Consider the following 26,579-nt stretch of genomic DNA (forward strand, 5'->3'; position numbering starts at 1 on the left):
GCCGGCTGGAAACCTGCAACGAAACTAGCTCATCAGGAAAAACGGCCAGTGATTCCGTTTACGCTCAGCTCTCTGCGGTCAGGAACGGGGCACTCTGGGTGAGTTCTTCCCTGCTTGTGAACGGGAGGGCTGCAAAGCGTGCGCTGGGGGGAGAGTAGGGTGGAGAGACAGGCTGGGGGGTGGGGGGTGGGGGGGGGCGGTCCCTCAGTTTGCTCGATAGAGGAAGGGAGGGAGAGTGCCCCAGAGAGAGACAGAGGGGGAACCTCCATCCCCACGGATCTAGAGTGTAAGGAATGGTAGCAGCAGAGGAGGTCAGGAGCTCTACAACCTCGACAGGTCTGAAAGGACAAAGGTTACACAGCCCTACCCTCAGTGGCGCGGCCTGCCCCCAGAGGAGAATTCCGGATGCTTTCGGAAAACTGAGCCCTTTAGGGGGTGGGACTTCAGATTCTCAGAAAGTCCCCAAGGGCCTTAACCTGAGTCTTGCTCCCAGCAAGCACATGGAAGCTCACTGTGGGCAGGGATTGTGGCTACTTACTGTTATATTGTACTCTCCCAAGAGCTCTGCACACAGTAAGAGCTCAATAAACATATTTGATTGATTGACTGATTGGTTACTATGAGTTCAGTAACCTTCCGGTGGGCCCAGGGCAGAGTTTTGGGCTCCTTCTTTCTTCACGTCCTGACCAACATGAGAATGGAGAAGGGGAGGAAAGTCTTTAAACCCACAGTTGCTCCTGCGAGAAGCAGGACGTGGGGAGGGGCCACCACTACTGTGAATGCTCTAAGCCCAGAACATGAGTGAAGAGGCCTTCATCTCCTCCGAGAGGCCTTCCCAGACTAAGCTCCACTTTTCCTTATCTCCCACTCCCTTCTGCATTGCCCTAACTTGCTCCCTTTCCTCTTCCCCCCGTCCCAGCCCCACAGCACTTATGTCTATATCTGTAATTTTATTTATTTATATTGATGTCTGTCTCCCCCTTCCCCCTGCTCATTGTGGGCAGGGATTGTCACTGTTTATTGTTGTATTGTTATTTCCCAAGTGCTTAGTACAGTGCTTTGCACATAGTAAGCGCTTAATAAATACATTTGAATGAATGAAAAGCAGTATGGCCTAATGGACAGAGCAAGGACCTAGGAGTCAGAAGGACCTGGGTTCTAATCCCAGCTCTGCTACTTGTCTGCTCTGTCACTTTAGGCAAGTCATTCACTTCTCTGTGCCTCGGTTAACTTGTCTTTAAAATAGGGATCAAGACTGCTGAATTGTACTTTCCAAGCACTTAGCACGATGCTCTGCACATAGTAAGCGCTCGATAAATATGATTGAATGAACGAATGAATGACTTTGACTCCCATGTGGGACAAGGACTGTGTCCAACCTGTCTTGTACCTACCCCAGCACTTAGTACATTGTCTGACTCATAGTAAGCGCTTAAGAGATACCATTAACGAAATGAGAGTCTAGTCATCCTTTCATAAGTAATGAGGGCCTGCAGTCTCAGAAGATTGCAGGTAGGCCCCCGTGGAGCCCACGGTCTGAGGGACAAGAACTCCGGCACCCCAGTCGGATTTCACTCGTGGGGTTCAGAATGGCATAAAGGGATGGAAGCACCCAAGCATCATCCGGTGTCAGGGAGCAGGAGTGACAGGCTAGGGAGCTACAGCAGATGGGAGACTTGCCAAGCTAGCAGATCCTGCTCTCAGAATGGGAGCCTCCCCACCCACTGTGTCCCCACCTCCCATCTTTGGCTCTAGGAACTCAGGGATCCTGATTTCAGACCTGTTTCCTAAGAGCTTCTTGTGCCTTCTCCAAATTCCCTTTCCTTCTCCTCTTGCCTCTCTGAGCTAAAGTCCTAAAGGCATCAGGGTGGCCTAGTGGATAGAGCATGGGTCTTAGAGTCAGCAGGACCTAGGTTCTAATCCTGATCCACCACTCATCTGCTGCGTGACCATGGGCAAGTCACTTCACTTCTCTGTACCTCAGTTTCCTCATCTGCAAAGTAGAGATTAAGACTGTGAGCTCCACTTGGGACAGGGACCATGTCCAATCCAATTTACTTGTAACCATTCCAGCGCTTAGTACAGAGTCCAGCACATAGTAAGCCCTTAATGAATACCACAATTATTATTATTATTATTATTATTATATCTCAAGTTGCCCCTCCCAGCCAGAACATACCAACACTTCTTGCATGATCCAGGACAAGGAAACCAAGCTGGTTAGCTTCATCTCCCTGGCCTGCCCATTATCCCTCTCCACAGCTCCAGCCCCTTGTGCCATGTGCCACACAGTTGTTTTTTAAAAACTTTCAAAACCTGAGTTTGGGTCTGAGAGAAGCAGGTGGCTAGAGCAAGTCTCCTCTATTCCTGCAGGCTCCTCTCACTCCCTGGGGGCTAGCTTTATACTTCTGCTCCCTCCCCTATGAGTTCAGAAGTCTGGGGTGCGGAGGGGTGGGGGGTGGCGTATGTGTGTGTGTGTATATATATATAAGTATGCTTGCTGGCTTCTCCTATTTTGTTATTCCATTCTCATGCTGTTTGCCAGCAAGGCAGGGAGCAGACCTGGCAGGACCCTGCCTGCTGCCTTTGAGGTATGAGTAATTATTACACGCATCTGTTATTTTGATCTCCCTCTCAACAGGTGGAGGACAAGCTGCTGCTCTGATAGAGATTTGCAGTCATGGATGTCCCTGGGTCGAGTGTCAGACTGTCTGTGTGTGTGTGTGTGGAAATGATATACAGGATTTTAGCAACAGTTCAGAAAAACATGCACAATTGTTGAGAGCTGGGAGATTAAATCTCTTTGCAAGGAATAAACCAATGGTAAACCCCGTAAGACTAGAAAAGGGTGGGGAATGAAGAAAAATCAAGAATCAGAGGGGATGCTGGACCGGTTACCATGGTGGTGAGGAGGAGGAGGAGGAAGGCGGAGGGCAAGTCAGGAGAGCGGTCAGATGCAGCTCGGAGTGGGCAGGAACCCTGGAATGATTTGATGGGATCCATGCTGAGGACTGCGTAAAGGTGAAATGGGTGATTTCTTCATGCTAGAGGGAGGTTGTAGTGAGAGGAGCTGGGGAGGGAGTTGCTGGAATATGGCTGCACTATTATCTGAGTCCGTATTAGAGAAGCAGCGTGGCTCAGTGGAAAGAGCCCAGGCTTGGGAGTCAGAGGTCATGGGTTTGAATCCCGGCTCTGCCACTTGTCGGCTGTGTGACTGTGGACAAGTCACTTCACTTCTCTGGGCCTCAGTTGCCTCATCTGTAAAATGGGGATGAAGACTGTGAGCCTCACGTGGGACAACCTCATTCCTCTGTATCTCTACCCCAGCGCTTAGAACAGTGCTCTGCACGTAGTAAGTGCTTAACAAATACCAACATTATTACGTCATTAGCAATACCAGCACTTAGCACAGTTAATCTGGTTGGATATGGGAAAGGGACTTTGTGTCTCCATTTCTTCTGCAGGTAAGAGGGGCTGCTACCTCTTCTAATGATAATAATAATGAAAATAATTGTGGTACTTGTTAAGCGCTTACTATGAGCCAGGCACTGTACTAAACACTAGGATAGAGACAAGATAATCAGGTTAGACACAGTCCCCATTCCACAGGGGGCTCACAGTCTTAATCCTCATTTTACAGATGAGGAAACTGAGGGTCAAAGAAGTGAAATGAGTTGCCCAAGGTCACAAAGCAGACTAAATGGTAGAGCCAGGATTAGAACCCAGCTCTTCTTACTCCCAGGCCCATGCTCTTTCCATTAGGCCATGCTGCTTCTTTCCCCGTGGCTCCATTTCTTTGTTTCAGCTGCTGAAGGTAGGCTCAGGCCTTGGTCACTGAGTCCCTTTCCTGGGGGCTGAGTTCCTGCATCTCCCCTGTGCTTTGGTGACAGGGATCCTTGTGGGGTGGAAACCAGGGAGGGGAGAACTCAGCTCCCTCATCCAGGTTGGAAAGAGCACCAAAGAAGCAAGGTTGGGTTGCCTCGGAGGGCATTGGGGACCCGCAGGACAACAAATACTTTTCAAGGGCAAAGTTACCGTTGGCAGTGGATCACTAATCTAGATCTCTCCCTAGGATACTCTTAACTCTTCCCCTCCGGTAATGACTGATATGATGTTACTAACCCCCAGAAGTCTCCACCTTTATAAAATCTGCCTGGTGGCCTGGCATCATGGAAGTTTTCCCTTGAACAGAAGTCAGGGTGTTTTGGAGTTTCCTGCCCAATGGCCACGGCCCTGCCTCTCAGCCCAACACCCCACTGACCCTTTAACCCCTACCCAGACCCCCACCTGTTGTGTGGAGCTGCTGGCTTGTGGTTGATGGCCTCATTCTTTCCAAACTGCTCTCAAGTTCAGAAGGTCAAGCACGGAAGAAAGGAAGAAAGAGGAAGAAAGGAAGCACTAGGGCAAGCAGCCCATTGGAAAGGAAGGAGGATGTTGTTCCACTGCTGGGGGTTCTTCGACGAGAGGAACAAGAGAGACGGAGAGGAGAGGGGCAGCTGGGGAGTTTCAGGATGAGGCTGGGACCAGAGTGTGGCCCGGAGGAGAACAGGGATGAACATGTTGATAAGATGCTTTGCTTTTACTGTTTTCTCTCATCTACTATCTCCTCCTGGGAAGATGAACTGAAGGCCAGCGGCATTGAAACATAGCAGATTAATGTGATGGGGCCCAGTGGCAAAAGCGTGGGCCTGGGAGTTAAAGGACTTGGGTTCTACTCCCAGCTCCACCACTTGCTTGCTGTATCATCTTGGGCAAATCACTTAACCTCTTTGGGTCTCAATTACCTCATCTGTAAAATGGGTGATTCAGTCCCTGTTTTCCCTTGTAAGACTGTGAGCCCCATGTGGGACAGGGACAGTGTCTGATCTGATTATTAATGACAAGCAGCGTGACCTGGTGGATAGAGCATAGGCCTGGGAGTCAGACGGAACTAGGTTCTAATCCCGGCTCCACCACTTGTCTGCTGCTTGAACATGGGGCAAGTCACTTCACTTCTCTGTGCTTCAGTTACCTCATCTGTAACATGGGGGGCATTAAGACTGTGAGCCCAAATGGGACAGGGGCTGTGTCCAACTGGATTTGCTTGTATCCAGCCCAATGCTTAGAACAGTGCCTGGCACATAGTAAGAACTTTACACATACCACAATTATTATGTTGTTAGCAATACCAGCACTTAGCACAGTGCTTGGCACAGAATAGAGAGAAGCAACATGGCCTAGTTGATAGAGCATGACCCTGGGAGTCAGAAGAACCTAGGTTCTAATCCTGGCTCCACCACTCGTCTGCTCGTGTGACTTTGGGCAAGTCACTTCACTTTTCTGTGCCTCAGTAACCTAATGGGTAAATGGTGATTAAGAGTGTGAGCCCCATGTGGGACATGGACAGTGTCCAATCTGATTAGTTTGTATCTACCTCAGTACTTAGCATAGTTCCTGGCACATAGTAAGCACTTAACAAACCCCACAATTATCATTAGTTTTACCACAGTTATTATTACTTGTCCAAAGCCTCAGAGTGCATCTGTGTCAGAGTTGGGACTTCAATCAATCAATCGAAATGTTTTATTGAGTATCTACTGTGTGCAAACTGATTGTTCTGACTCTTAGCCTTTGCTGAGATCACACCTCTCCAAAAAGCCTGAGATTAGCTGGGTAGTTTTATTTAGCTTGAAAGCAAGGACCTAAGAAATGCCCATGAAAGAAAAGTCTCTCCCATCCTCATTCTTTTCTCTTTTTTCTGAGATTTTTTTTAATGGTTTTTGTTAAGCACTTACTACGTTCCAGGCACTGTGTTAAGCGTCGGGGTAGAACCAAGCAAATCGGTCCATGTCCCACATGGGGCTCATATTCATAATCCCCATTTTACAGATGAGGCACAGAGAAGTTAAGTGACTTGTCCAAAGCAGATAAATGGCACAGCAGGAATTAGAACCCAGGTCCTTCGGTCTCCTAGGCCCGTGCTCTATCCAGTAGGCCACACTGCTTCTCTAGAATCCACACTCCCCACCAGGAATGTCCCCACTCACTCTCAGCGGGAGCCAGCTCCACCTTTTTCCTCACAGAACTCCTCACTCTGGGTTCCAGGAGATGCTGCCTCCTCCTCCTTGCTCCTCCTTGGCCCGGCTTGGCAGTCAGAGCAACGTTGAGGAAGTGAGCGGAAACTAGAGGGAAGGCAGAGGGGCTCCCAGGCTCCATTTCCCCCTTCTCACCCGCTACCTGAAACACGGATTTCACTTCCAATTTTTCCTCAAGTAGCTGCTAGCCAGGACTTCTCTCTCCTTCCATTCCTTGTTTGATTCTTGTTTTCCCAGCCTGCCACCTCAACATAGCTGCAAGGCACCAAACTACTCTAAGGGCCTGCTTGTCCACAAGGGGGTGGACTTACCCTGCTTTACATCTGTGGGGAAAGTTGCAGGGGATTCAAAACAGAGGAAGCAAAGCCAGCAGAGATGCATTTCTGACTCAGAAATGGAGCAAGATGGGCCTTACCCATGCTCCTAAAGCATTGAAATGGAGGCCTGGAGATAGGCCGGCTCGGCCTAGGACTGAGAGGGCACCGTCCCCCGGCAGAGACCGGCTCCTGGCTGGGAGGGGTACGGGCGGCTGAATTTTTCTGTACGTTTCTACATTTGTGGCTTTTTAACTTCTTTGTCGAATCCTTCCTATCCTGGGCAGCCCGGCTTTAGCGGGGCCCCTCAAAGACCCCTCTCCCTGCCTTTCTCCCTGCTAGAGTCACTGACCCTAGACTGCTTGGCTTTGGAATTATAGACACTTCACAAAGCCTGGGTTCTACGGTGGAATCTGAAACTGTCATTCTGCTTCAGAGCCCGGCCTGAACCTGCTACCCTCCCCATCCCTGAGGTTACGGACTGGGGTAAGTGTTAGAAAACTTCCCTGGGCTGGGACCATCCTGGGAGAAATCAGGAGTGTCCGGTCCCAACCCCGAGCTGCTCTGAATGAAATTAGTGGAAGTTTTGAAGGCCCATGACAGGCCGAACTGTTCTCCCGTGGGGCTCGGCCTGACACACCAGAACCTTAAAGAGGCAGTGGATAGGGGCCAGTGGGTGGATAGAGGCCAGTGGATAGAAGCCAGGGGTTGGATATTGGTCAGTGGATAGAGGTCAGTGGGTGGATATTGGTCAGTGGATAGAGGCCAGTGTTTGGGGAGAGGTCGGTTTCTACCAACCCTTTGCTGGCTTATTATGTGACCATGGGCAGGTCCCTTGACTTGTGTCTGTTTCCCACTCAGGACAATAAGTAACCCATCCCTTATTCATAGAGCTATTGTACGGAGGAATAGGATGACACGTGGTGGAAAGTACTGACACGGAAGGAAAGGATGGCCCTCTCCTCCTCAGAAAACCAAATCCAAGGAGAAGCTGTTCCCTAGAAGCAAGACCCTTTAAAAGCTAGGTCTTCCATAGGATGCAAACTTCCCTCACTTGCTGGAATGAGTCCATGTTGCAGCCTGATCCGGTGTGTATCCTGAGAGTTAAGTTCAGTCAGGCCTCCGTGCAGAACATCAAGAGGCTCCAGGAACTACATCGGGACAAAGCAATCAGCCTTCTAGAAAGTGGCAAAGGAAGCGAATCAAGGGAAGCGAATCCTGCCTGCCCTCAGGAGGCCCTAATGTCCACAACCACTGCTCCCTTTCAGAATGCTATGTCCCCATAGGAAAAAGCAGCTCGAACATGCCCATCAGGAATGGGAGGCATAGGATTGGGAGCCGGAGGACCTGTGTTCTAATCCTGCCTCCGCCACTTGTTCATGTGTGACTTTGGGCATAACACTTAACTTTTCCTCATCTGTTTCCTCATCTGTAAAATGGGGATTCAACATCTGTTCTCCTCCCACTTAGACTGTAAGCCTCATGTGGTCCAGGAACCAGACCGTGTGTGATCTGATTGTATTATGTCTACTCCAGTTCATAGCACAGTGCTAGGCATATAGTGAGGACTTAACAAATTCCATAGTTCTCCTTGGGAGACTACTTCCAGGCTCTTTTGCTAACACTTCTCCCTCTGTGATTCCCTCAAGGCACATCACACGGGGGGGGGGGGGGGGGGGCAGAAGGGGGAGGGGAGAGTTGTTTGAAGATCAGAAGGGGCTGATAGGCTTCTCTGCTCCCTCTGGTCCTGGGCTCTAGAGATTTCAGGACTTTTCTGGAGGTCCCATAGCTATGCCTATAGGTGCCAGGGCATGTCTGGCACAGGTTGTGCCCCTGCTCCCAGAATCCTGTGAGGGGGAAGGGGGTAGTCCCCAGAGGGGGCTAGGGCACTCCAGGCATTTGGCTTGGGTCCCTGACAATGCACCCATTATCTTGGGGACATGATTCCGGGAGCCCCTGGCAAATGGGAAAATGAGAGGGGTAGGCAGAGTTGAAAAGCTCCACACTCTCATGGGCTCCCTCCTGTTTACTTGCTAAGGACCACCGTGGGGTCCTTTGCTAGCTACATGGGGAACCCCTCTCTGGCTGTTCTGACCAAACTCAAGCTAATGTCTCCAGTTTCTTCTTGATGACAGACATCTTGTTGTATCTGGTGGAATCAGGAGCGAGAAAGAGGTGCAGCCAATTCTACCCTTTTCCAACTGACTCCGCCCAACTTCCAGCTTACTCCACCCATCTTCCAGCCAATTCTGCCCTCTTCTAGTTAACTCTGCCCCTCTGCCAGCCAAATTCTGCTCTTCTTCCAGCCAAATCGTGCCCATCTTCCAGCCAATTCTGCCCTCTTCCAGCCAAATTCTGCTCTTCTTCCAGTCAGATCCTGCCCCTCTTCCAGCCAAATTCTGCTCCACATCACAGTCAGGGAGTGGTTTCGGCCCCCAGGGTGCTAAGTACTTGTAGAGCCAATACTGAATACATTTGCCATCACTCCTCCTTAATGCACAGGGTAGAACTGGGATGTCACAACCACATTCTGAAATTGTACTGACCCTCCCAGATGACCATCTCATCTTTCTTCTCTATATCTCCAACCTCTTGTAGCACTTGTGTACATATCTTTATACTCTATTACTTCCTCCCAGCTGTAATTTATTTTAGTGCCTGTCTTCATCACTAGATGGTAACTTCCTTTAAAGCAGGAATCTGTCTACTAATTCTATAGGACTTTCCTGAGTGCTGGGTACAGTGCTCTGCACATAGTAGGTGCCCAATAAATAATATTGATTGAATAATTATGCTCCACCATTATCTCCTTCCCTGCAGTTCTGCCATTTTTTAAATCTGGATAGACCAAAATAGGACTAGCCCTTTAGGGATTCCCAACCAAGGGCCAGATTAGCTACAAACCAGTCCTCCGCCAGAACATATGCCCCAAAACACCCTCCAACGTCCTCCTAAGTCCATAGATATGTGAATCCCAAAGATGCCATGGGATTTATGGACCTCCCAGGACCAGCACCGTGGCCTCAGATTAATAAGAGCATTATTTGTTAAGAGCTTAATCTGAGAATTTAGTACTCTATACTGTCGGGGCAGATACAAGATAATCAGGTCAGACACAATCCCTGTCTCACATGGGGCTCCCAGTCTTTAAGTAGGTGTTTAATCTCGATTTTACAGAAGAGAAAACTGAGGCCAAGGCCACACACAGGCAAGTGGTGGAGCCAGCATTAAAAATCAGGTCTTCTGACTCCCAGGCTCTTTCCATTAGACCATGTTTTCTCCTATGCTGCCTTAGGGACTGGGGCCGTCAGAGACTTCCAACAAGCCCCTTCTAGCTCAAAGAGGATTGTGTTCTGAGGGCACAGTTTGGTTCGTGTTTATGCTCTGCACTTTGGCTTCTTGTTCTCCAGAGCCCATACGGAGGCCCAGGGGCAAAGCCCAGCAAAGATGCCAACTCCACGGGGGACATGGGGGTGGTCCTGTTGTACCAAGGGTTTCAAGCTGGGGGAGAAGAAGCATCCACTGTTTTGGATATCCAGCTTTTTTTTTGAATGGTATTTGTTAAGCGCTTGCTATGTGTCCAACACTGTTCTAAACACTGAGGTGGATATAAGTTAATTAGGTTGGACATAGTCCCTGCCCCACATAATAATGTTGGTATTTATTAAGCGCTTACTATGTGCAGAGCACTGTTCTAGGCGCTGGGGTAGATACAGGGTAATCAGATTGTCCCACGTGAGGCTCACAGTTAATCCCCATTTTACAGGTGAGGTAACTGAGGCACAGAGAAGTGAAGTGACTTGCCCACAGTCACACAGCTGCCAAGTGGCAGAGCCAGGATTCGAACCCATCCCTTCTGACTCCCGAGCCTGGGCTCTTTCCAATGAGCCACTCTGCTTCTCTATATGGGGCTCACAGTCTAAGTAGGAGGGAGAAGAGGAGAACCGAGGCACAGAGAAGTTGTCACTTGCCTAAGGTCCCACAGCAAGTAATTGGCAGAGCCAGGATTAGTATCCAGGTCTTCTGACGTGCAGGCCCTCTGACATCCAGCCCTGTGCTCTTCTGACTAGGCCATAATGCTTCAGGTAGTCAAGGTTGTCAGCTTGGCAAGACCTGAGAGCATCCAAGCTGAGCCAAAAGGAGCTAAATCCTTTTATTTTTTTGACCTGATTATCTTGTATCTTGTCCAGTGCTTAGTATGGTGCTTGGCACATAGTAAGGACTTAACAAATGCCATAATAATCATAATAATAAAGGCTTTCTCAGCAGGCCTGGTGTCCTCCACTGGGATTTCTGACCTGTAAACTCCTCCAAGCCTGTCCTTCCTGTGAGTCCCCACCAATGCCCTCCTCCTCCACCCATTCTCAAGGTTTCACCTTGGCACATATAGGCTGTAGGGCCCTGGCAGGGTGGGTGAGTCCCTGACACAGACCTGCCAAGGAATCCTCTGGGCAAATCACTTCACTTCTCTATGCCTCAGTTCCCTCATCTGTAAAATGGGGATTAATACTGTGAGCCCCATGAGGGACATGAACTGAATCCAATGTGGCCATCCCCTTGATTCTATTTATCGCTATTGTTCTCGTCTGTCCGTCTCCCCCGATTAGACCGTGAGCCCGTCAAAGGGCAGGGACTGTCTCTATCTGTTACCGATTTGTACATTCCAAGCGCTTAGGACAGTGCTGTGCACATAGTAAGCGCTCAATAAATACTATTGAATGAATGAATGAATGGTTAGCTTGTATATACCCGATGCCTAGTACAGTGCTCGGCACGTAGTAAGCACTTAACAGATACCATAAAAAAAATAGTCCACCCGCAGCCCACGGTACTAAGTTCCCCGTCTCCAGACCTGAACTAAATTTGGTACTGGTCTTCAGATGGCAGCCTCCAGCTGCCGGGCAGATTTCCTTACACCCAGATGGCTCTCTGGATAACTTGCACATCCCAAGGAGCGGCCAGGATCTCACCTTTCAAGCCCGGCGAGCCTAAACGTCCTCGGCGCCACTCTGACACAGCCGGCAGTAGGGTTCGGGTCTGAAGGGGGTATGGCGGGGGTTCAAAGCCGGGCAGACAGTCATCTTGGCCACTCAGCCCGGAGTCATTCTAGGCCGCCCCCTGGCCCCCTGGGCAAGGAGGGATTTGGGCACTTACAGTTCTCCACTTCTGCCTGCCTCCCTTCCAGCCCCGGCTATGGTTGTGGGGAGGAGATGGAAGGGGTAAGGAGCCTACAGATCAGCCTTCCTTGGGCTTCAGCAAGGTCCCTGTAGCAGAGGAGAGTGGCTGGCATTAGGGACAGTGTTCTTGACTTGTGTGCCCTAGGACTGGAGTGACTAATGAGGCCTGAGCCTCTTGCCGCTTTTCTGGAAGCTGTTTGGGGTGGGAAGATAGAAATGGGTTCACCCTCTCAGGCATCACACTCCCTACACCGTCCCAATCCTGTATTTGGCCCCAGGCTCCTGGCCGGGCCCAGGTGTACTCTCCTGTAAGGTCCCACCAGCTGCAGGAGACTCGGTGGGAAGTTCTTCTCCAGGCTCCAACTGCCAAGTTCCTCTAGCCTGATCTCACCCTGCCCTGCTTTAATCAATCAGTAGTATTTATTGAGTGGTTACTATGTACAATACACTGTACTAAGCCCATGGGAGAGTAAAATAAATTAATAAATAAACTGTGGTATTTGTTAAGCGCTTACTGTGTGCAAAGCACTGTTCTAAGCGCTGGGGGATACAAGGTGATCAGGTTGTCCCACGTGGGGCTCACAGTTTTTTAATCCCCATTTGACAGATGAGGTAACTGAGGCCCAGAGAAGTGAAGTGACTTGCCCACAGTCACACAGCTGACAAGTGGCAGAGCCGGGATTCAAACCCATGACCTCTGACTCCAAGAGAAGCAGCATGGCTCAGTGGAAAAAGCCCGGGCTTGGGAGTCAGAGGTCATGGGTTCTAATCCCAGCTCTGCCACTTGTCAGCTGTGTGACTTTGGGCAAGTCACTTAACTTCTCTGTGCCTCAGTTCCTTCATCTGTAAAATGGGGATTTAGACTATGAGCCCCACGTGGGACAACTCAAAAACCTTGTGTCTACCCAAGTGCTTAGAACAGTGCTTGGCACATAATAAGAGCTTAACAAATGCCATCATTATTATTATTATTACAATACAACATGCTTGGCACACAGGGACCTCCAGTGGGACCTGAGGCAGCATGGCGTAGTGGAAAGAGCATGGGCTTGGGAGTCAGAGGTTATGGGTTCTAATCCTGCCCCCATCACTTATCAGCTGTGTGACTTTGGGCAATTTTACAGAAGTTACCTCATCTGTAAAATGGGGATTAAGACTGTGAGCCCCACATGGGACAACCCAATTACCTTATAACTACCTCAGCACTTAGAACAGTGCTTGGCACATGGTAAGCACTTAAGCGCTTAGTACAGTGCTTTGCACACAGTAAGAGCTCAATAAATACACTGAATGCGATTGAATGAATGACCTGACTGACTCCATCCCAGCTGAACCCAGCAGGTAGGTGGCCCAGATTGGCTGGGAGACCAGCAGGCCTTCCCCGGGGCAACCGATTTGGGCAGGGAATGTGTCTGTTTATTGTTGTATTGTACTCTCCCAAGCGCTTAGTACAGTGCTCGTCAGCAGGCAGGGATTGTCTCTATCTGTTGCCGAATTGTACATTCCAAGCGAATTGTACATTCCAAGAGCGCCACATAGTAAGCGCTCAATAAATACTATTGAATGAATGAATGCGCTGCGCAAAGTAAGTGCTCACTAAATAGGATTGAATGAATGAATGAATGACAAAATGAATGAATGACAGACAGCTGAATGTGAAACTTTGCACACACTTCTGTGTTCAAACCATTAAAGTGAAATGGCTCCTACCTCCCACCAGCATCCTGGGTGCTCAGCTGCCTGACACATCCAGGCCCCGCAGGGAGGCTGGGGAGAAGGGGAGGAGCTTCGGGACCGAGCAGAAAAGGTTACTAAGCAACTTCTCCTGAGCCAGGGATGCCAGAGAAATCAAAAGTCCTCATTAGCGGCAATCTGGGAACGTTAGCAGGCTCCTGGCTCCTCTTGCTTGTGGCTGGTGGCAGCTGGAAGCGCGGAAAGAGTGCTGCCATTTCACCCCAGCCCTTCTCTCCAGGACACGCTTCTCGGTCCCTACCCTCTTCTCTTCCTTTCTCCAGGCCTCTGCTCTCCCCCTCAGGACATTTGCTCTTAAAGGGGAGATCCCAGGGTGGAAGAAAGGGGAACCGGCAGAGAAACTTGCAACCAAAGTGGGGGTAGGGCCCATCCCACAGTTCTTTGTTTCTGGACGGAAACAGTACTCAGCACCACTGGTACCGGATCCTCTGGTGACAATGTTGTTCCAACAACCCATTTAACTTCCCCTTCCAGAAAAAGAGGCCCAGAGCATCGACTGATTTGTCTGAGGTCCCACAGTGCCAGTGGTGCAAGTGGACTGGAATCCTCAGCTTCTGAGTTTCTGGAGATGTGCTCCTGGTGGGCCTGGACTGGGGAAACCAGGCAGCCAGAAACTTAGGGGAGGAAGCCTCCTGTCCTGTAGGCTGCGGCAGTGGGGTGTCGGGCTCTGATGGCCTCGTCGGGCCTTGGTGAGCTCTGGCTTGCGATGGACTAGCAGCTCCACCCCACTCCGGCTCTCCTCTGGCCAGATAAAATATTTGCATCTCGTTCTTGCCCCGCTGAAAGTGTATCACCGTGACTAGTCAGCCATGTAATAGAATTTTAGAGCCACATTTAGATTAATTTTGAGCCACTTTGTTCTAGCGTTGGCAATTTGGAGACGCAAGTGATCTAATTTCAGTAAATGACAGGCAGCCTACCCCAGTTTGTGGTGCGGTAACTGCCCGGCTCGGAAGGGGTCAGGTCAGGAGAGGAGAGAGGAAAGACTTTTTGCACTTCTTTCTTCACAGTCTGCTTTGGAGGAGCTGGTCATCTCCAGTGTCAGTCCTGGACCACCCCTCCCTTTTTGAAAAGTCTCTCCTGTCATGGCAACCACTCAATGGAGTAGGGCCCATTTGGTCTGCCTGGGCTGTGGCCAAGAGAATGGTCCACTAGGCCTAATAATAATAATAGTTATGGTATTTGTTAAGCACTTACTATGTGCCAAGCACTGTTCTCAGCGCTGGGGTAGATACAAGATAATCAGGTTGTCCCATGTGGGGCTCACAGTCTCAATCCCCATGTTACAGATGAGGTAGCTGAGGCACAGAGAAGTTAAGTGACTTGCCCAAGGTCACACCACAGACAAATGGCGGAACTGGGATTAGAACCCACAACCTCTGACTCCCAAGCCCATGCTCTTTCTACTAAGCCACGCTGTTTCCCTAGGACTATGCATGGTCATGATCATGATGAAGCTGATCCATGTCACATTTGGGGAATGGACCAACAGGAACTTTTCATCAGTCTGCGGGTGGGAAGATGAAGTTTTGGGATGGATGCCCAGGGTGGGCAAGGGGAGGGCCTTTAGGAACTACTAAATTCATTAAATCACATCTCCTCCAAGAGGACTTCCCTGAATAATCTGTCATTTTCCTACGTTCTGCTTCACCTAAATTCTTGGGCCTGCACAGCTTAAACCCCGTTACTCAACCCACCCCAGCCCTTCCGAATTTACGTACATTTCCCAATACTCTGGATTAATATCCTAATACTCCCCTCTCTGAAATTTATTTTAATGATCACTGTGGTATTTGTTGAGCACTTACCATATTCCAAGCACTGTACTAAGTGCTGTAACTACAGGATAATCAGGTCGAACATGGGCCTTACAGAATCTGTTTCCCCCAGTAGACGGTAAGCTCCTCGACAGCAGGGATCGTGTCTACCAACTCTATCCTCTTGTCTTATGTTGTCAAGTCATCTCTGACCCCTAATGACTACATGAACACATCTCTCCCAGAACACCCCACCTCTGTCTGCAATCGTTCTGGTACTTTATCCATAGAGTTTTCTTGGTAAAAATAAGGAGGTAGTTTACAATTGCCTTCTTCCGCACGGTAACCTTGAGTCTCCACCCTCGACTCTCTCCCGTGCCGCTGCTGCCCAGCACAGGTGAGTTTTGACTTGTAGCAGATTGCCTTCCACTCGCTAGCCACTGCCCAAGTTAGGAATGGAATGGGTATGCCTCTGCTTGACTCTCCCTCCCGTAACCGGTAGAGTACTGGAAACTCTCCAGGTGCGATCCTGAGAGGGGAACTCTATCGTATTGAGCTCCAGAGAGCTTAGTTAAATGCTCTGTGCAGCAAACGCTCAATAAATAACATTGATTGATGATAGGAACTGCTTTCTATTTATTGCTAAACACTACAAACACTTGGGGCTGTAGCCACCATGACCCTCGCGGATGACTGGGGGCCAGATCAGTTACACGGAATGACTCAGGATAACTAGATAAGGATGTCAACGCTCCATACTCTCATTTCTTCCCCTCATTTATTTTAGCGTTCATCTCCCTGGTTAAATTGTATGTTCCTTGAGGGCAGGGATCATGTCTGCTAACTCTACTGTACTCTCCCACTCAGTGAAGAGAAGCAGTATGGTCTAATGGATAGAGCGCGGGCCTGGGAATCAGAAAGACCTGGGTTCTAATCCCGGTTCTGCCACTTGTTTCCCTGTGACCTAACTTCTTTGTGCCCTAATTACCCATCTGTAAAATGGGGTCTCAGACTGTGAGCCCCATGTGGGACATGGACTGTGTCCAAACTGATAAACTGGCATCTACCCCAGTGCTTAGTAGAGGGTCTGGCATATAGTAAGCACTTAGCAGGTACCATAAAAAAATCAAAATACAATTGATCGATTGAGTGATTGATCCTCATACTTCCCACATGGGCCATGCTCAGGATCTGGGAGGGGTGGCCTGGATACTCTTATCTGCAGGAATTGGTGACCACGACTGGGAGTCTCGGGAGTGCAAACTCATCCCAAGAGAATGAGTTTAGGGCATAAAGCCCAAAGGCTAATGATATCTCCCCTGTCCTTCCTTCCTTTCATCAGTTGGGTTTGTAGTCAAAGATCCTTCTCGGGGAGAGGGGGATGCCCAACTAGTCCTCTAGAGTGTAAGCTCACTGTGGGCAGGGACTGGGTCTACGAACTGTTTTATACTATACTCTCCAAGCTCCAAAAGTACAGGAATCTGCACTAAGTGCTCAATAAATTCCATTGATCGATTGGTTAGTTGTAGTCTCAGACAGCAGTGGTGATTGGAAGAAAGCTCACTAGTAGGGAATGGTGAATATGACTCAACCATTCAGGAGGAGGGCAAGGCCTCAGGGGGGCAAGAAGCGAAGTCTTTGCTAGCTTTGGAAGCTCCATGGTCTTGACTGAGAGAGACGATTCCCCGCCAGCACTGGGACATTTGCCATCAGATCTTCTGGCTAGGGATAATAATAATAATGTTGGTATTTGTTAAGCGCTTACTATATGCAGAGCACTGTTCTAAGCGCTGGGGTAGATACAGGGCAATCAGGTTGTCCCACCTGAGGCCCACAGTCTTAATCCCCATTTTACAATTGAGGTAACTGAGGCCCAGAGAAGTTAAGTGACTTGCCCACAGTCACACAGCTACCAAGTGGTAGATCCGGGATTCAAACCCATGACCTCTGACTCCCAAGCCCGGGCTCTTTCCACTGAGCCACAAGGGATCAACTGGAGGGGGAACTTTGGGCACCTTGGGGACACAACCGCTGGTTTTCTGTTCCAGGATGGATTCGTTACAGAGGCAGGATCTCCGGCGTCCCAAGATCCACAGGGTCCCCCGAGCCAGCATGCGGTGCCTCCATGCCTACCAGACCCCTACCCTGGCTGACCTGCAGCGCCTCCTTTTGGAACACAGATCCTCCCTGGGTCACGTCAATGAAGTGTGGCCCAACCTCTACCTGGGAGATGCGTAAGGACCGTGCGCGCCCAAGGCTCTCTGGGGGGCAAGCTAGGGAGACGTGGGGGAGGATAGTTGGGGTGGGGGAGGGCCTCCCTAGAGGAACAGCCTCTTCCACCCCAAGGACAAATACTCCTTGAGGAACCAGGGATTTGTCTAATTGGGCTTCACTTGAACAATGGGATGGGTTAAGACTGGTGGAGAGAAGGAGGGAAAAGAGGGACTAATTTAGACTGACCTCACTTAGCTGACTTTTCCTTCTTTGTCTTATCCACCTTTCAAACCCACGGCTCTCCTGGCAGGTACACTGCGAGGGACAAAAGAAAGCTGTCTCAGCTGGGCATCACCCACATCTTGAACGTGGCGGCGGGCAGGTACCACGTAGACACAGGGCCCAGATATTACCAGGAGATGGCGGTGGATTACTACGGGATCGAAGCGGACGACAGCCCATATTTTGACCTCAGCCCCTACTTTCATCCCGCCGCTCGCTACATCCACGCTGCACTGAACACCTCGCGAGGTAAACAGCGCCTGCTAGGAATGCCCTTCTCTGGGGCCCATTGGTCAAGGGCAGGGAGATGGGGGAATTCAGAACAAATTGGGGCAAAGAGGAGGGGAGACCTACCTTCACAGCCTGTTCAGCCCTCTCTGTCAGGTTATATTGTTGGTATTTGTTAAGCGCTTACTATGTGCAGAGCACTGTTCTAAGCGCTGGGATAGACACAGGGGAATCAGGTTGTCCCACGTGGGGCTCACAGTCTTCATCCCCATTTTACAGATGAGGGAACTGAGGCACAGAGAAGTGAAGTGACTTGCCCACAGTCACACAGCTGACAAGTGGCAGAGCTGGGATTCGAACTCATGACCTCTGACTCCAAAGCCCGGGCTCTTTCCACTGAGCCACGAGGTTGTCTGGCCAAGCTCAGAGGTCCTTAGACATGGGCCACTAGGCAGGAACAGATGGCTAAAGAGCACCGGCCTGGGAGTCAGAAGGCCCTGAGTTCATTCATTCATTCATTAGCATTTATTGAGCGCTTATTATGTGCAGAGCACTGTACTAAGCGCTTGGAATGGACAACTGGGCAACAGACAGAGACAATCCCTCCCCAGTGACGGGCTCACAGTCTAAACGAGGGAGACAGCAAAGCAAAACAGAACAAAACAAGATCATCAAGATAAATAGAATCATAGAGATATGCACGTCATTAACAAAATAAATAGGATAATAAATAATATATACAAACATGCACAGTGCTGAGGGGAGGAGGAGCAGAGGGAAAGGGAGGCTAAGTCTAGGAAGGCCTCCTGGAGGAGGTGAGCTTTCAGTAGGGCTGGCTGGGAATGGGCCCTTTTACTGCTGCACTGTCCTCTCCCAGCGCTTAGGGCAGTGCTTTGCACCCCGTAAGGGCTCAATAAATAGGCCTGAAGGCACACTCTTCCCACCATCCAGACTGTGAGCCTGTCGCTGGGCAGGGTTCATCTCTGTTGCCAAATTCAACAGTATTTATTTAATCGTATTTACTGAGCCCTTACTATGTGCAGAGCGAACTGCACCTTCATTCCTTCAGCAGTATTTACATTCCAAGTGCTTAGTCCAGTGCTCTGCACATAGTAAGCGCTCAATAAATACTACTGAATGAATGAATACTTAGCGCCAGCAGTCCTTTGAGTTCTAATCCAGGCTTTGCTACTTGTCTCCAGGATAACCTTGGGTAAGTCACAACTTCTCGGCGCCCCCCTCATCTACAAAATGCAGATTCAATACCTGTTCTTCTTCTTTCTTAGACGGTGAGCCCCATGCGGGACCTGATCATCTTATATCTACCCCAGTGCATAGTACAGTGCTTTGCACAGAGTAAACGCTTAATGAATACCACAATTATTTAAGCACCCGCTATGAATAGATTCCCTTTCCAAACCTCTAATCCAGTGCAATCTCTGGTTCCTGGGAACTGAGCCTGAGTCTTCCAGACTCCTTACCTCAAAGCTAAATGGCTTTGAATTTCCACTGCCCCAGGGCAGCGGTGGAAACAGAGCTGAGAGCAGCAGGCTGAGGGTTTGGCCCGTGTGGGGAGCAGGATTCTAGTGGTAAAATTCTGATTTAGAGGATCTGTTCCTGGGGAAATCCCTGGAATCCTAGCAAGGGAGGAGGGCTCAAGCCCCAGGCAACACACATTAATATGTGTGTGTATATGTGTGTGTATATTTGTTTAAATTGCAACGATAGAATCATCCACTTCAATATAACTGGCTGGAGCAGGCGTTGGGGGGAAGAGGGGGGACTCTTCCACCCTCTTCCCTGTCCAGCTTTCACTCAGGTCTCTGTGTTAAGCGGAGGGCAACTGTGAGAGGTGGAGCCAACGGGCCCAGCTGTCTCCCCTGGGGCAAACCCACCGTGTCAGATCCGGCTCAGACCAGAGGGTGCTTCTCTCCCACATTATCCCCTCTGTGTCCCACACTCACACTCACTGTGCGCCCCACAGCCCGAAGCAGAGCCCAAGAGGCGACTCAATCCCATCTCTGTTTCCCTCCCACCTCCTCCATCTCTTCCACCCAAGGCCTCTGGGCACTCTCCTTCCCGGATCCCTGTTACCAGGCTTTCCCACCTCTTCACAACCCACCAAGTGAGGGTTATGGCATGTTTACTTGGCTGGGGAACACGTTGCTATCGCCTCCAGAGGTGCTGGGATGGTGGTGCCTAAACCCTGGCGTCACAGTTAGAGCAGCATCCACACAATGGGAGGCCTGGGGGTCAGAGTGCTAACTTCACCCCCTAGAGAACCAGAGAGCACAACCACTGCCATCCCAGTGGGCCATCAGCTCGTTCCTCTGACTCTGACAGGACAAAAGAATGGATGGGGGAAAGGTCACCACCCTTGACACCCACCCTAATAGCTATAAATACACATCTAAATCCTTAACCTTGCCCTCCTTAACTTTTCATCTAGTTGCCTGATATGGACCACTCTTCTAAGAATTCATCCAAACCACTATTAGCCCTGCTGATATTTTTCACTTGGGCGATTTCCATAGGTAATGAATTGCACATGCTGACCAGGGTGCCCCAGTTTCTCCATCTGTAAAGTGGAAAACTCCTCAGTTTTGCTATGCCAGGACTCGTTCTCTAGGAGTGTTAGTGACCCACCCAGGTCTTATGTGGGCAGAAAATAAATGAATTAAATTAATAGCAATTAATGTGCTGGAATTCCTCTAGACTGTCAGCTCCTTGCGGGCAGGGAACTTTTCTACCAACTCTGTTAGATTGTACTTTCCCAAGCACTCAAGAAATACAGTGGTCTTCACACTGTAAGTACTCAATAAATACCACTGATTGATTGATTGATCTTCCATGGGCTTTCCAAGGAGAAACAGGAATCTTGGTAAAAACTCCACTTTCTCCGCATGCCTGGTAATTATGGTATTTGTTAAGAACTCTCTGTATGTCAAGCACTGAATTAAGCAGTAGGGTAGATACAGCATATGCAGATCAGACACAATCCCAGTTCCACTTCGGGTTCAAAGGGAGAGAGAGTCAGGTATTTAATCCCCATTTTACAGATGAGGAAACTGAGGCACAGAGAAGTTAAGTGACTTACCCAAAGTCACACAGCAGGCAAGTTCCAAAGCTGGGATTAGAACCCAGATCTGATCTCCAAGCCCATGCTCTTTCCACTGGGCCACCACAGATACTGCTCAGGAAATTAGTTCCACCTGCCTTGAAACTTGCCCTCCTGAATTAGACATCGCAGCTCAGGTGGCCCTAGGCCAGATATAGCCTAGCCCCATCTGACAGAGTGACAGAGGGCACCTCAGTTGGAAATTTCTAGCTCATCTCCCTGTCCCTGTCTCAGGAACCCACCTGAGGCCAGTGGTGTCAAGGCGAGATGGCTGCTCGGGAAAGATGGGAGGAAATCCAGGACTTTATTTGGGCAATGTCTCTTGGCACCAAAGAGGAATCTTTTCTTTTCTTTTAATGGTATTTGTTAAATATTTAACTATATGCCAGGCACTGTACTAAGCACTGCGGTGGATACAAGCAGATTACGTTGGACGCAGTTCCTATCCCACTTGGGGCTCACAGTCTCAAGCCCCATTTTACAGATGAGGGAACTGAGGCCCAGAGAAGTAAAGTGACTTGCTCAAGGTCACACAGCGGACAGTGGCAGAGTCAAGGTTAGAATCCATGACCTTCTGACTCCCAGGCCCATGCTCTATCTACTACGCCATGCTGCTTCTCAATCTGATAGAGGTAAAGGAGGGAATTTGCTAGAGACTGCCATGGAGGCTCACGTGGCTAGAGAAGCAGAGTGGCTTAGTGGAAAGAGCATGGGCTTGGGAGTCAGAGGTTGTGGGTTCTAATCCTGGCTCCCGCATTTGTCAGCTGGGTGACTTTGAGCAAGTCACTTAACTTCTCTGTGCTTCAGTTACCTCATCTGTAAAATGAGGATTAAGACAGTCGATAACCTTGCTTGTATGAGAAGCAGCGTGGCTCAGTGGAAAAAGCACGGGCTTTGGAGTCAGAGGTCATGAGTTCGAATCCCGGCTCTGCCACTTGTCAGCTATGTGGCTGTGGGCGAGTCACTTCACTTCTCTGTGCCTCAGTTCCCTCATCTGTCAAATGGGGATTAAGACTGTGAGCCCCACGTGGGACAACCCGATTCCCCTGTGTCTACCCCAGTGCTTAGAACAGTGCTCTGCACGTAGTAAGCGCTTAACAAATGCCAACATTATTATTATTATGTACCCCAGTGCTTAGAACGGTGTTTGGCACATAGTAAGTGCTTAACAAAAATTATTATTAAAAGAGGTGATGCCCTGGAGGGATGTGTGCGGTCCCAGGAATTCTCTCTCTGTGCCCATTTTCCCCTTACCTAGGTCAAAGAAAGGAGCAGGTGGGGTTTTTATTATTATCATAATAAAATACTAATAAAGCCTACTATTAATAGTAATGGTATTTAAATTTTTAGTGTGTGCCAAGCCCTGGTCTGATGCAGGGGTAGATTCAAGACAATTAGATCAGGCAGAGTACCTGCCCCACCTGGGACTCACAGTCTAAAGGGGAGGGAGATGAGGTATTTAGTCCCCAATTTACAGATGAGGAGATTGAGGCACAGAGAAATTAAACAACTTGCCCAAAGTCTCACACTAGGCAGACAGCGAAGCTGAGATTAGAGCTCATCTCTCGGCTCCCAGTCCTGTGTCATATCCACTAAATCATTCTGTTTTTTAGGTAGGAAGTTTGGCAGCCCCAGCCCCTACGCCACCTGGGTGGCAGGAGCCTACCCTCTCTTCCCCACGGTTCAGTGCAACCTCAAGCCTGGGTCAAAGTAAGGGTCAGGAGCCTCCCTGACAGGAAGTCTCTGGAGAGATTTTGAGTCACTTTGTCCCTTTTCCCTCTGAGATTTCTTCTGCAGGGTGGTCTCTGATCCCAGGCTCAAGGCAGACTGGTACCTTCCCTCCACTCCAGAAGCTGAACACAGTGCAAGTTCCCTTCCCTCTTGAAATACCAGTTAGACCCTACCCACGCCCCAGGCAGTGAGACATTCCAGGAGCATTTCTTCCCCTGGTTCCTTCCCTCCCCCATCTCCAGGGAGCAGGTGATGGTGTGGTCACCTCATCAGAGTTGGAAGTGGGGCCCCCACTCTGGCTCCTTAAATAAAGATTAAGTCATCAGAGGAACCTGAGCTGGGATGAGAGTTCATTGTGAGTAAAGCACCCGGCAGGGCTGCCAGGCAGTGAGAGGCTGAGATCAATTTTCCCAGGATAGGAACGGCCCATCTGCCGGAGAACTGAGTCCCAATCCCCTGGAGATAGAGAGGCTTAAAAGCTGTGACCATGATGGCAAGGAGGGTTGAGTGTGTCGGTGGGGGAGTGGGAGGAGGAGGAGGAGGAGGAGGGCATGGTGGTAATGGCTAGGGCAAGCTGGGATCAGCAAGCACTTGTCTCCTGGGGGATTTGCAATAGCTAAGCTGCCTCCCTGTAAAACCAGCTGAGACTCCCTCACCTCACTTAGTTGTCACTTTAAATAGCCCACATTCTGTCTCAAGAGCAGGAGATTCCTGGTAAAATGCAAAATGAGGAGAAAACCCCAAGAGATAGCCTTCCCACTGCTTAGTGGCCACTGTCCTGAAGCCATTGTACTTTCCCAAGCTGCGGTTCTGGGCTTTTTTTTCTTTAAAGGCATTTGTTATGTGCCAGGCACTGAACTAAGTGCTGGGGTAGATACAAACTAATCAGACTGGACACAATCTGTGTCCCAGGTGGGCTCACAGTCTTAATCCCCATTTTACAGATGAGGGAACTGAGGAAGAAAGAAATTAAGTGATTTGCCCAAGGTTACCCAGCTGACAAGTGCTGGAGACAGGATTAGAACCCAGATCCTTCCAACTCCCAGGCCCAGGCTCTATCCACGAAGCCACACTGCTTCTCACTGGGTTTCATGTGGGTGAGAGCCAACCTTATCGTACTCTCCCAAGCGCTTAGTACAGTGCTTTGCACACAGTAAGTGCTCCATAAATACGACTGAATGAATGAATGAATGAATGAATGGGGAGCCGGGCAGGGAAGGGGAAAGCACACAGCTTTGGAAGGCAGGAATGTGTCCCCAGTGTGTCTCTCGCCCCGTCCATGGCACAGAGAATCCAGCCAGCCCTGGGATCCTTGGTCATGGTTTCTGAACCAGTCTCTTCCCCTGACCTCCCATCCCTCCACCCGTTCCCCCAGGGAAACTTGCCCACACACTGTGACCTTTGGAGATCCATTTATATACATGACTATTCATAGTTGTGCTGAACAAGGTCCAGATATCCGGTATTCATCATTGGGCACCAGCACGGAGCACCCAGAGAGAGAAGAGGAAAACCCCAGGGCATCTTAAAGGGCCTGAGTTCTCTAGACCAACATTAGGAATTTCCAATGGACCCATCCATGGAAAACCAAAGAGAGGATCTTGCTCTCTTAGATCATTAGAAACTACATATATTTCTCTCTGGTTCCATTAATTCCTTGATCCTTTGTAGGGTAAGCCATCTACCACGGGTATCTACCAGGAGCAAAGGGGAAGGTGAGGAGAGCAAAGAGAATGTAACCTGAGTTTTCATACCCCCAGTGCCTAGCACATTGTGAGACAACTCAATTCTGATTATGGCTGATGATGGGGGGGTGACAGGGTCTGGGGTATGTGGGGGAAGTAAGAGGAGAGGGATAACCCTATCATCCCTTATTATTTATTAATATTAATATTTATTGATTTGTTAAGTGCTTTCTATGGGCCAAGCACTACTCAAAGTACTGGGTAGATACCAGGTAATCAGGTTGGACACAGTCCCTGTCTCACATTCAATCATTCATTCATTTAATCATATTTATTCAGCGTTTACTATGTGCAGAGCACAGTACTAAGTGCTTGGAAAGTACAATTTGGCAACAGAGACAATCCCTTCCCAACAACGGTCTCACATGGGTTTTACAATCTAGGTATGAGAGAGAACAGATATCGAATCTCCATTTTACAGTTGAGGAAACTGAGGCATGGAGAAGTTAAGTGACCTACCTAGGGTCACCCAACAGGCAAGTGGCAAAACTGAGATTAGGACCCAGGTCCTCTGACTCCCAGGCCTAGGCTCTTTCCACTAGGGTGCATGAAACTCAGAAAGGAAACCGCAGGGATACAGAAACCTAGCTTCCTGCAAAAAGGCTGTGGCTACAAAGGGGAGGCAGCGGGTACTGACAGCATGGGAGCAGGGGGAACGAGGGACTGACAATACCTGTCATGCAGCCCAGCAAAACCTTGGGACAAGAGCCTCACTGCAGGGCTCAAACAGGAATCATCTCCAAGGGGTCTAAAGACCCTGTGTTGTCTCTTCCACTTCTTTTTCTGGGCTTTGAACTCCATTGTTTCCCCTTGCCTGGAATATATTTTAGTGTCTTCCTCCCTGGTTAGATGGTGCAGGGATCATGCCTACAATCAGTCAATCAATCAGTATTTATTGAGCACTTACTGTGGGCAGAGCACCTTGCCAGGTGGTTGGGAAAGTGCAACAAAGTTGTACTAGCTTTAGTATAGTCAGTCAGTTGTATTTACTGAGCGCTTATCATGAGCAGGGCAATTTACTAAGCACTTGGGCGAGGACAGTATAAAATAAACAGACATTCCCTGCTCATAATGAGTTTACAATCTCGGGGGGAGACAGACATTAATATAAATAAAAAATAAATTACAGATATGTACAAAAGTGCTGTGGGGCTGGTAGGGGGAAGAATAAAGGGAGCAAGTCAGGGTGATGCAGAAGGGAGTGGGAAAAGATGAAAGGAAGGCTTAGTCAAGGAAGGCCTCTTGGAGAAGGTGTGCCTTCAGTAAGGCTTTGAAGGTGGGGAGAGTAATTGTCTGTCAGATATGAGGCGGGAGGGCATTCCAGGCCAGAGTCAGGAAGTGGTCGACAGGTCAGTAGCGTCGACAAGACTGAGGGACAGCGAGAGGGTTAGCATTAGAGGCGGCAAGGTGATAGAGTGATTTAAAGCTAAAGGTGAAGAGTTTCTGTCTGGGAGAGTGTATTCTCCCAAGTGCTTAATAAGAATAATCATCATAATATTGTAGTATTTGTTAAGCACTCATTATGTGCCAAGCACTGTTTTAAGCACTGGGGTAGATACGAGGTAGTCAGTACAGTGCTCCTCACAGGGCGAGTGCTCCGTACATACTACTGATGGAGTGCTGACCGACTGGTGATTCTGTAAGCCAGGGCTCACCTCTCCTGGGGCATCCGGCTTCCCCTCAGCTGAGGATTGTGACGGTGACCTTTGTGTCCGCAGGACGGGTCTTCGTGCACTGCGCGATGGGGGTGAGCCGCTCGGCCACGCTCGTCCTGGCCTTCCTCATGATCTGCGAGAACATGACTCTGCTGGACGCCATCCGGGCAGTGCGCTCCCACAGAGGCATCTGTCCCAACTCGGGCTTTCTCCGGCAGCTTCAGGTCCTAGACCGCCGGTTACAGCAGGACACCGGGAGACTGTGACGGTGGGCCGGGTGGCCGGCCCCCGAGAAGGAAACCAAGTCCAGCGCCTAGACCCTGAAGGACGATGCGGGGACTCACCATTGGCAGGACCCTGAGATGTACATAGCCGCCGTCAGAGTTGCCGCTGCCGTTTCTGCTGCCGCTGCTTGGGTGTGAGAAAGATAGATTTAGCTGGTGGAAATACCATAAATATAACTTATTCATTAGACTGTAACTTGCAATAGAGAGATCATTGGGCAAAAACAATTATTCCGGATCTTGGGTTA

At 49.6% G+C, this 26,579-nt stretch overlaps 1 protein-coding gene and 1 non-coding gene across 3 annotated transcripts; one reads left to right on the plus strand and one right to left on the minus strand.

Moving 5' to 3' along the window:
- Window positions 1-26,579, plus strand: LOC100075375 (dual specificity protein phosphatase 13). 2 transcript variants are annotated; one of them, XM_007660849.3, is made up of 4 exons: window positions 1-98; window positions 17,123-17,308; window positions 17,599-17,819; window positions 26,111-26,579. In XM_007660849.3, the coding sequence occupies exons 2-4, from the start codon at window positions 17,124-17,126 to the stop codon at window positions 26,311-26,313; spliced, it is 609 nt and encodes a 202-aa protein (XP_007659039.1). In that variant the 5' UTR covers window positions 1-98; window position 17,123; the 3' UTR covers window positions 26,314-26,579. The 2 variants fall into 2 exon arrangements, with proteins under 2 accessions (XP_007659039.1, XP_007659043.1); XM_007660853.3 differs by lacking the exon at window positions 1-98 and adding an exon at window positions 6,805-6,874.
- Window positions 15,482-15,613, minus strand: LOC114810803. Its single transcript, XR_003758495.1, has one exon. It is a non-coding gene; the product is annotated as a small nucleolar RNA SNORA7 (small nucleolar RNA).

This window comes from Ornithorhynchus anatinus, chromosome 3 (assembly GCF_004115215.2).
Source record: "Ornithorhynchus anatinus isolate Pmale09 chromosome 3, mOrnAna1.pri.v4, whole genome shotgun sequence".
NCBI lineage: Eukaryota > Metazoa > Chordata > Mammalia > Monotremata > Ornithorhynchidae > Ornithorhynchus > Ornithorhynchus anatinus.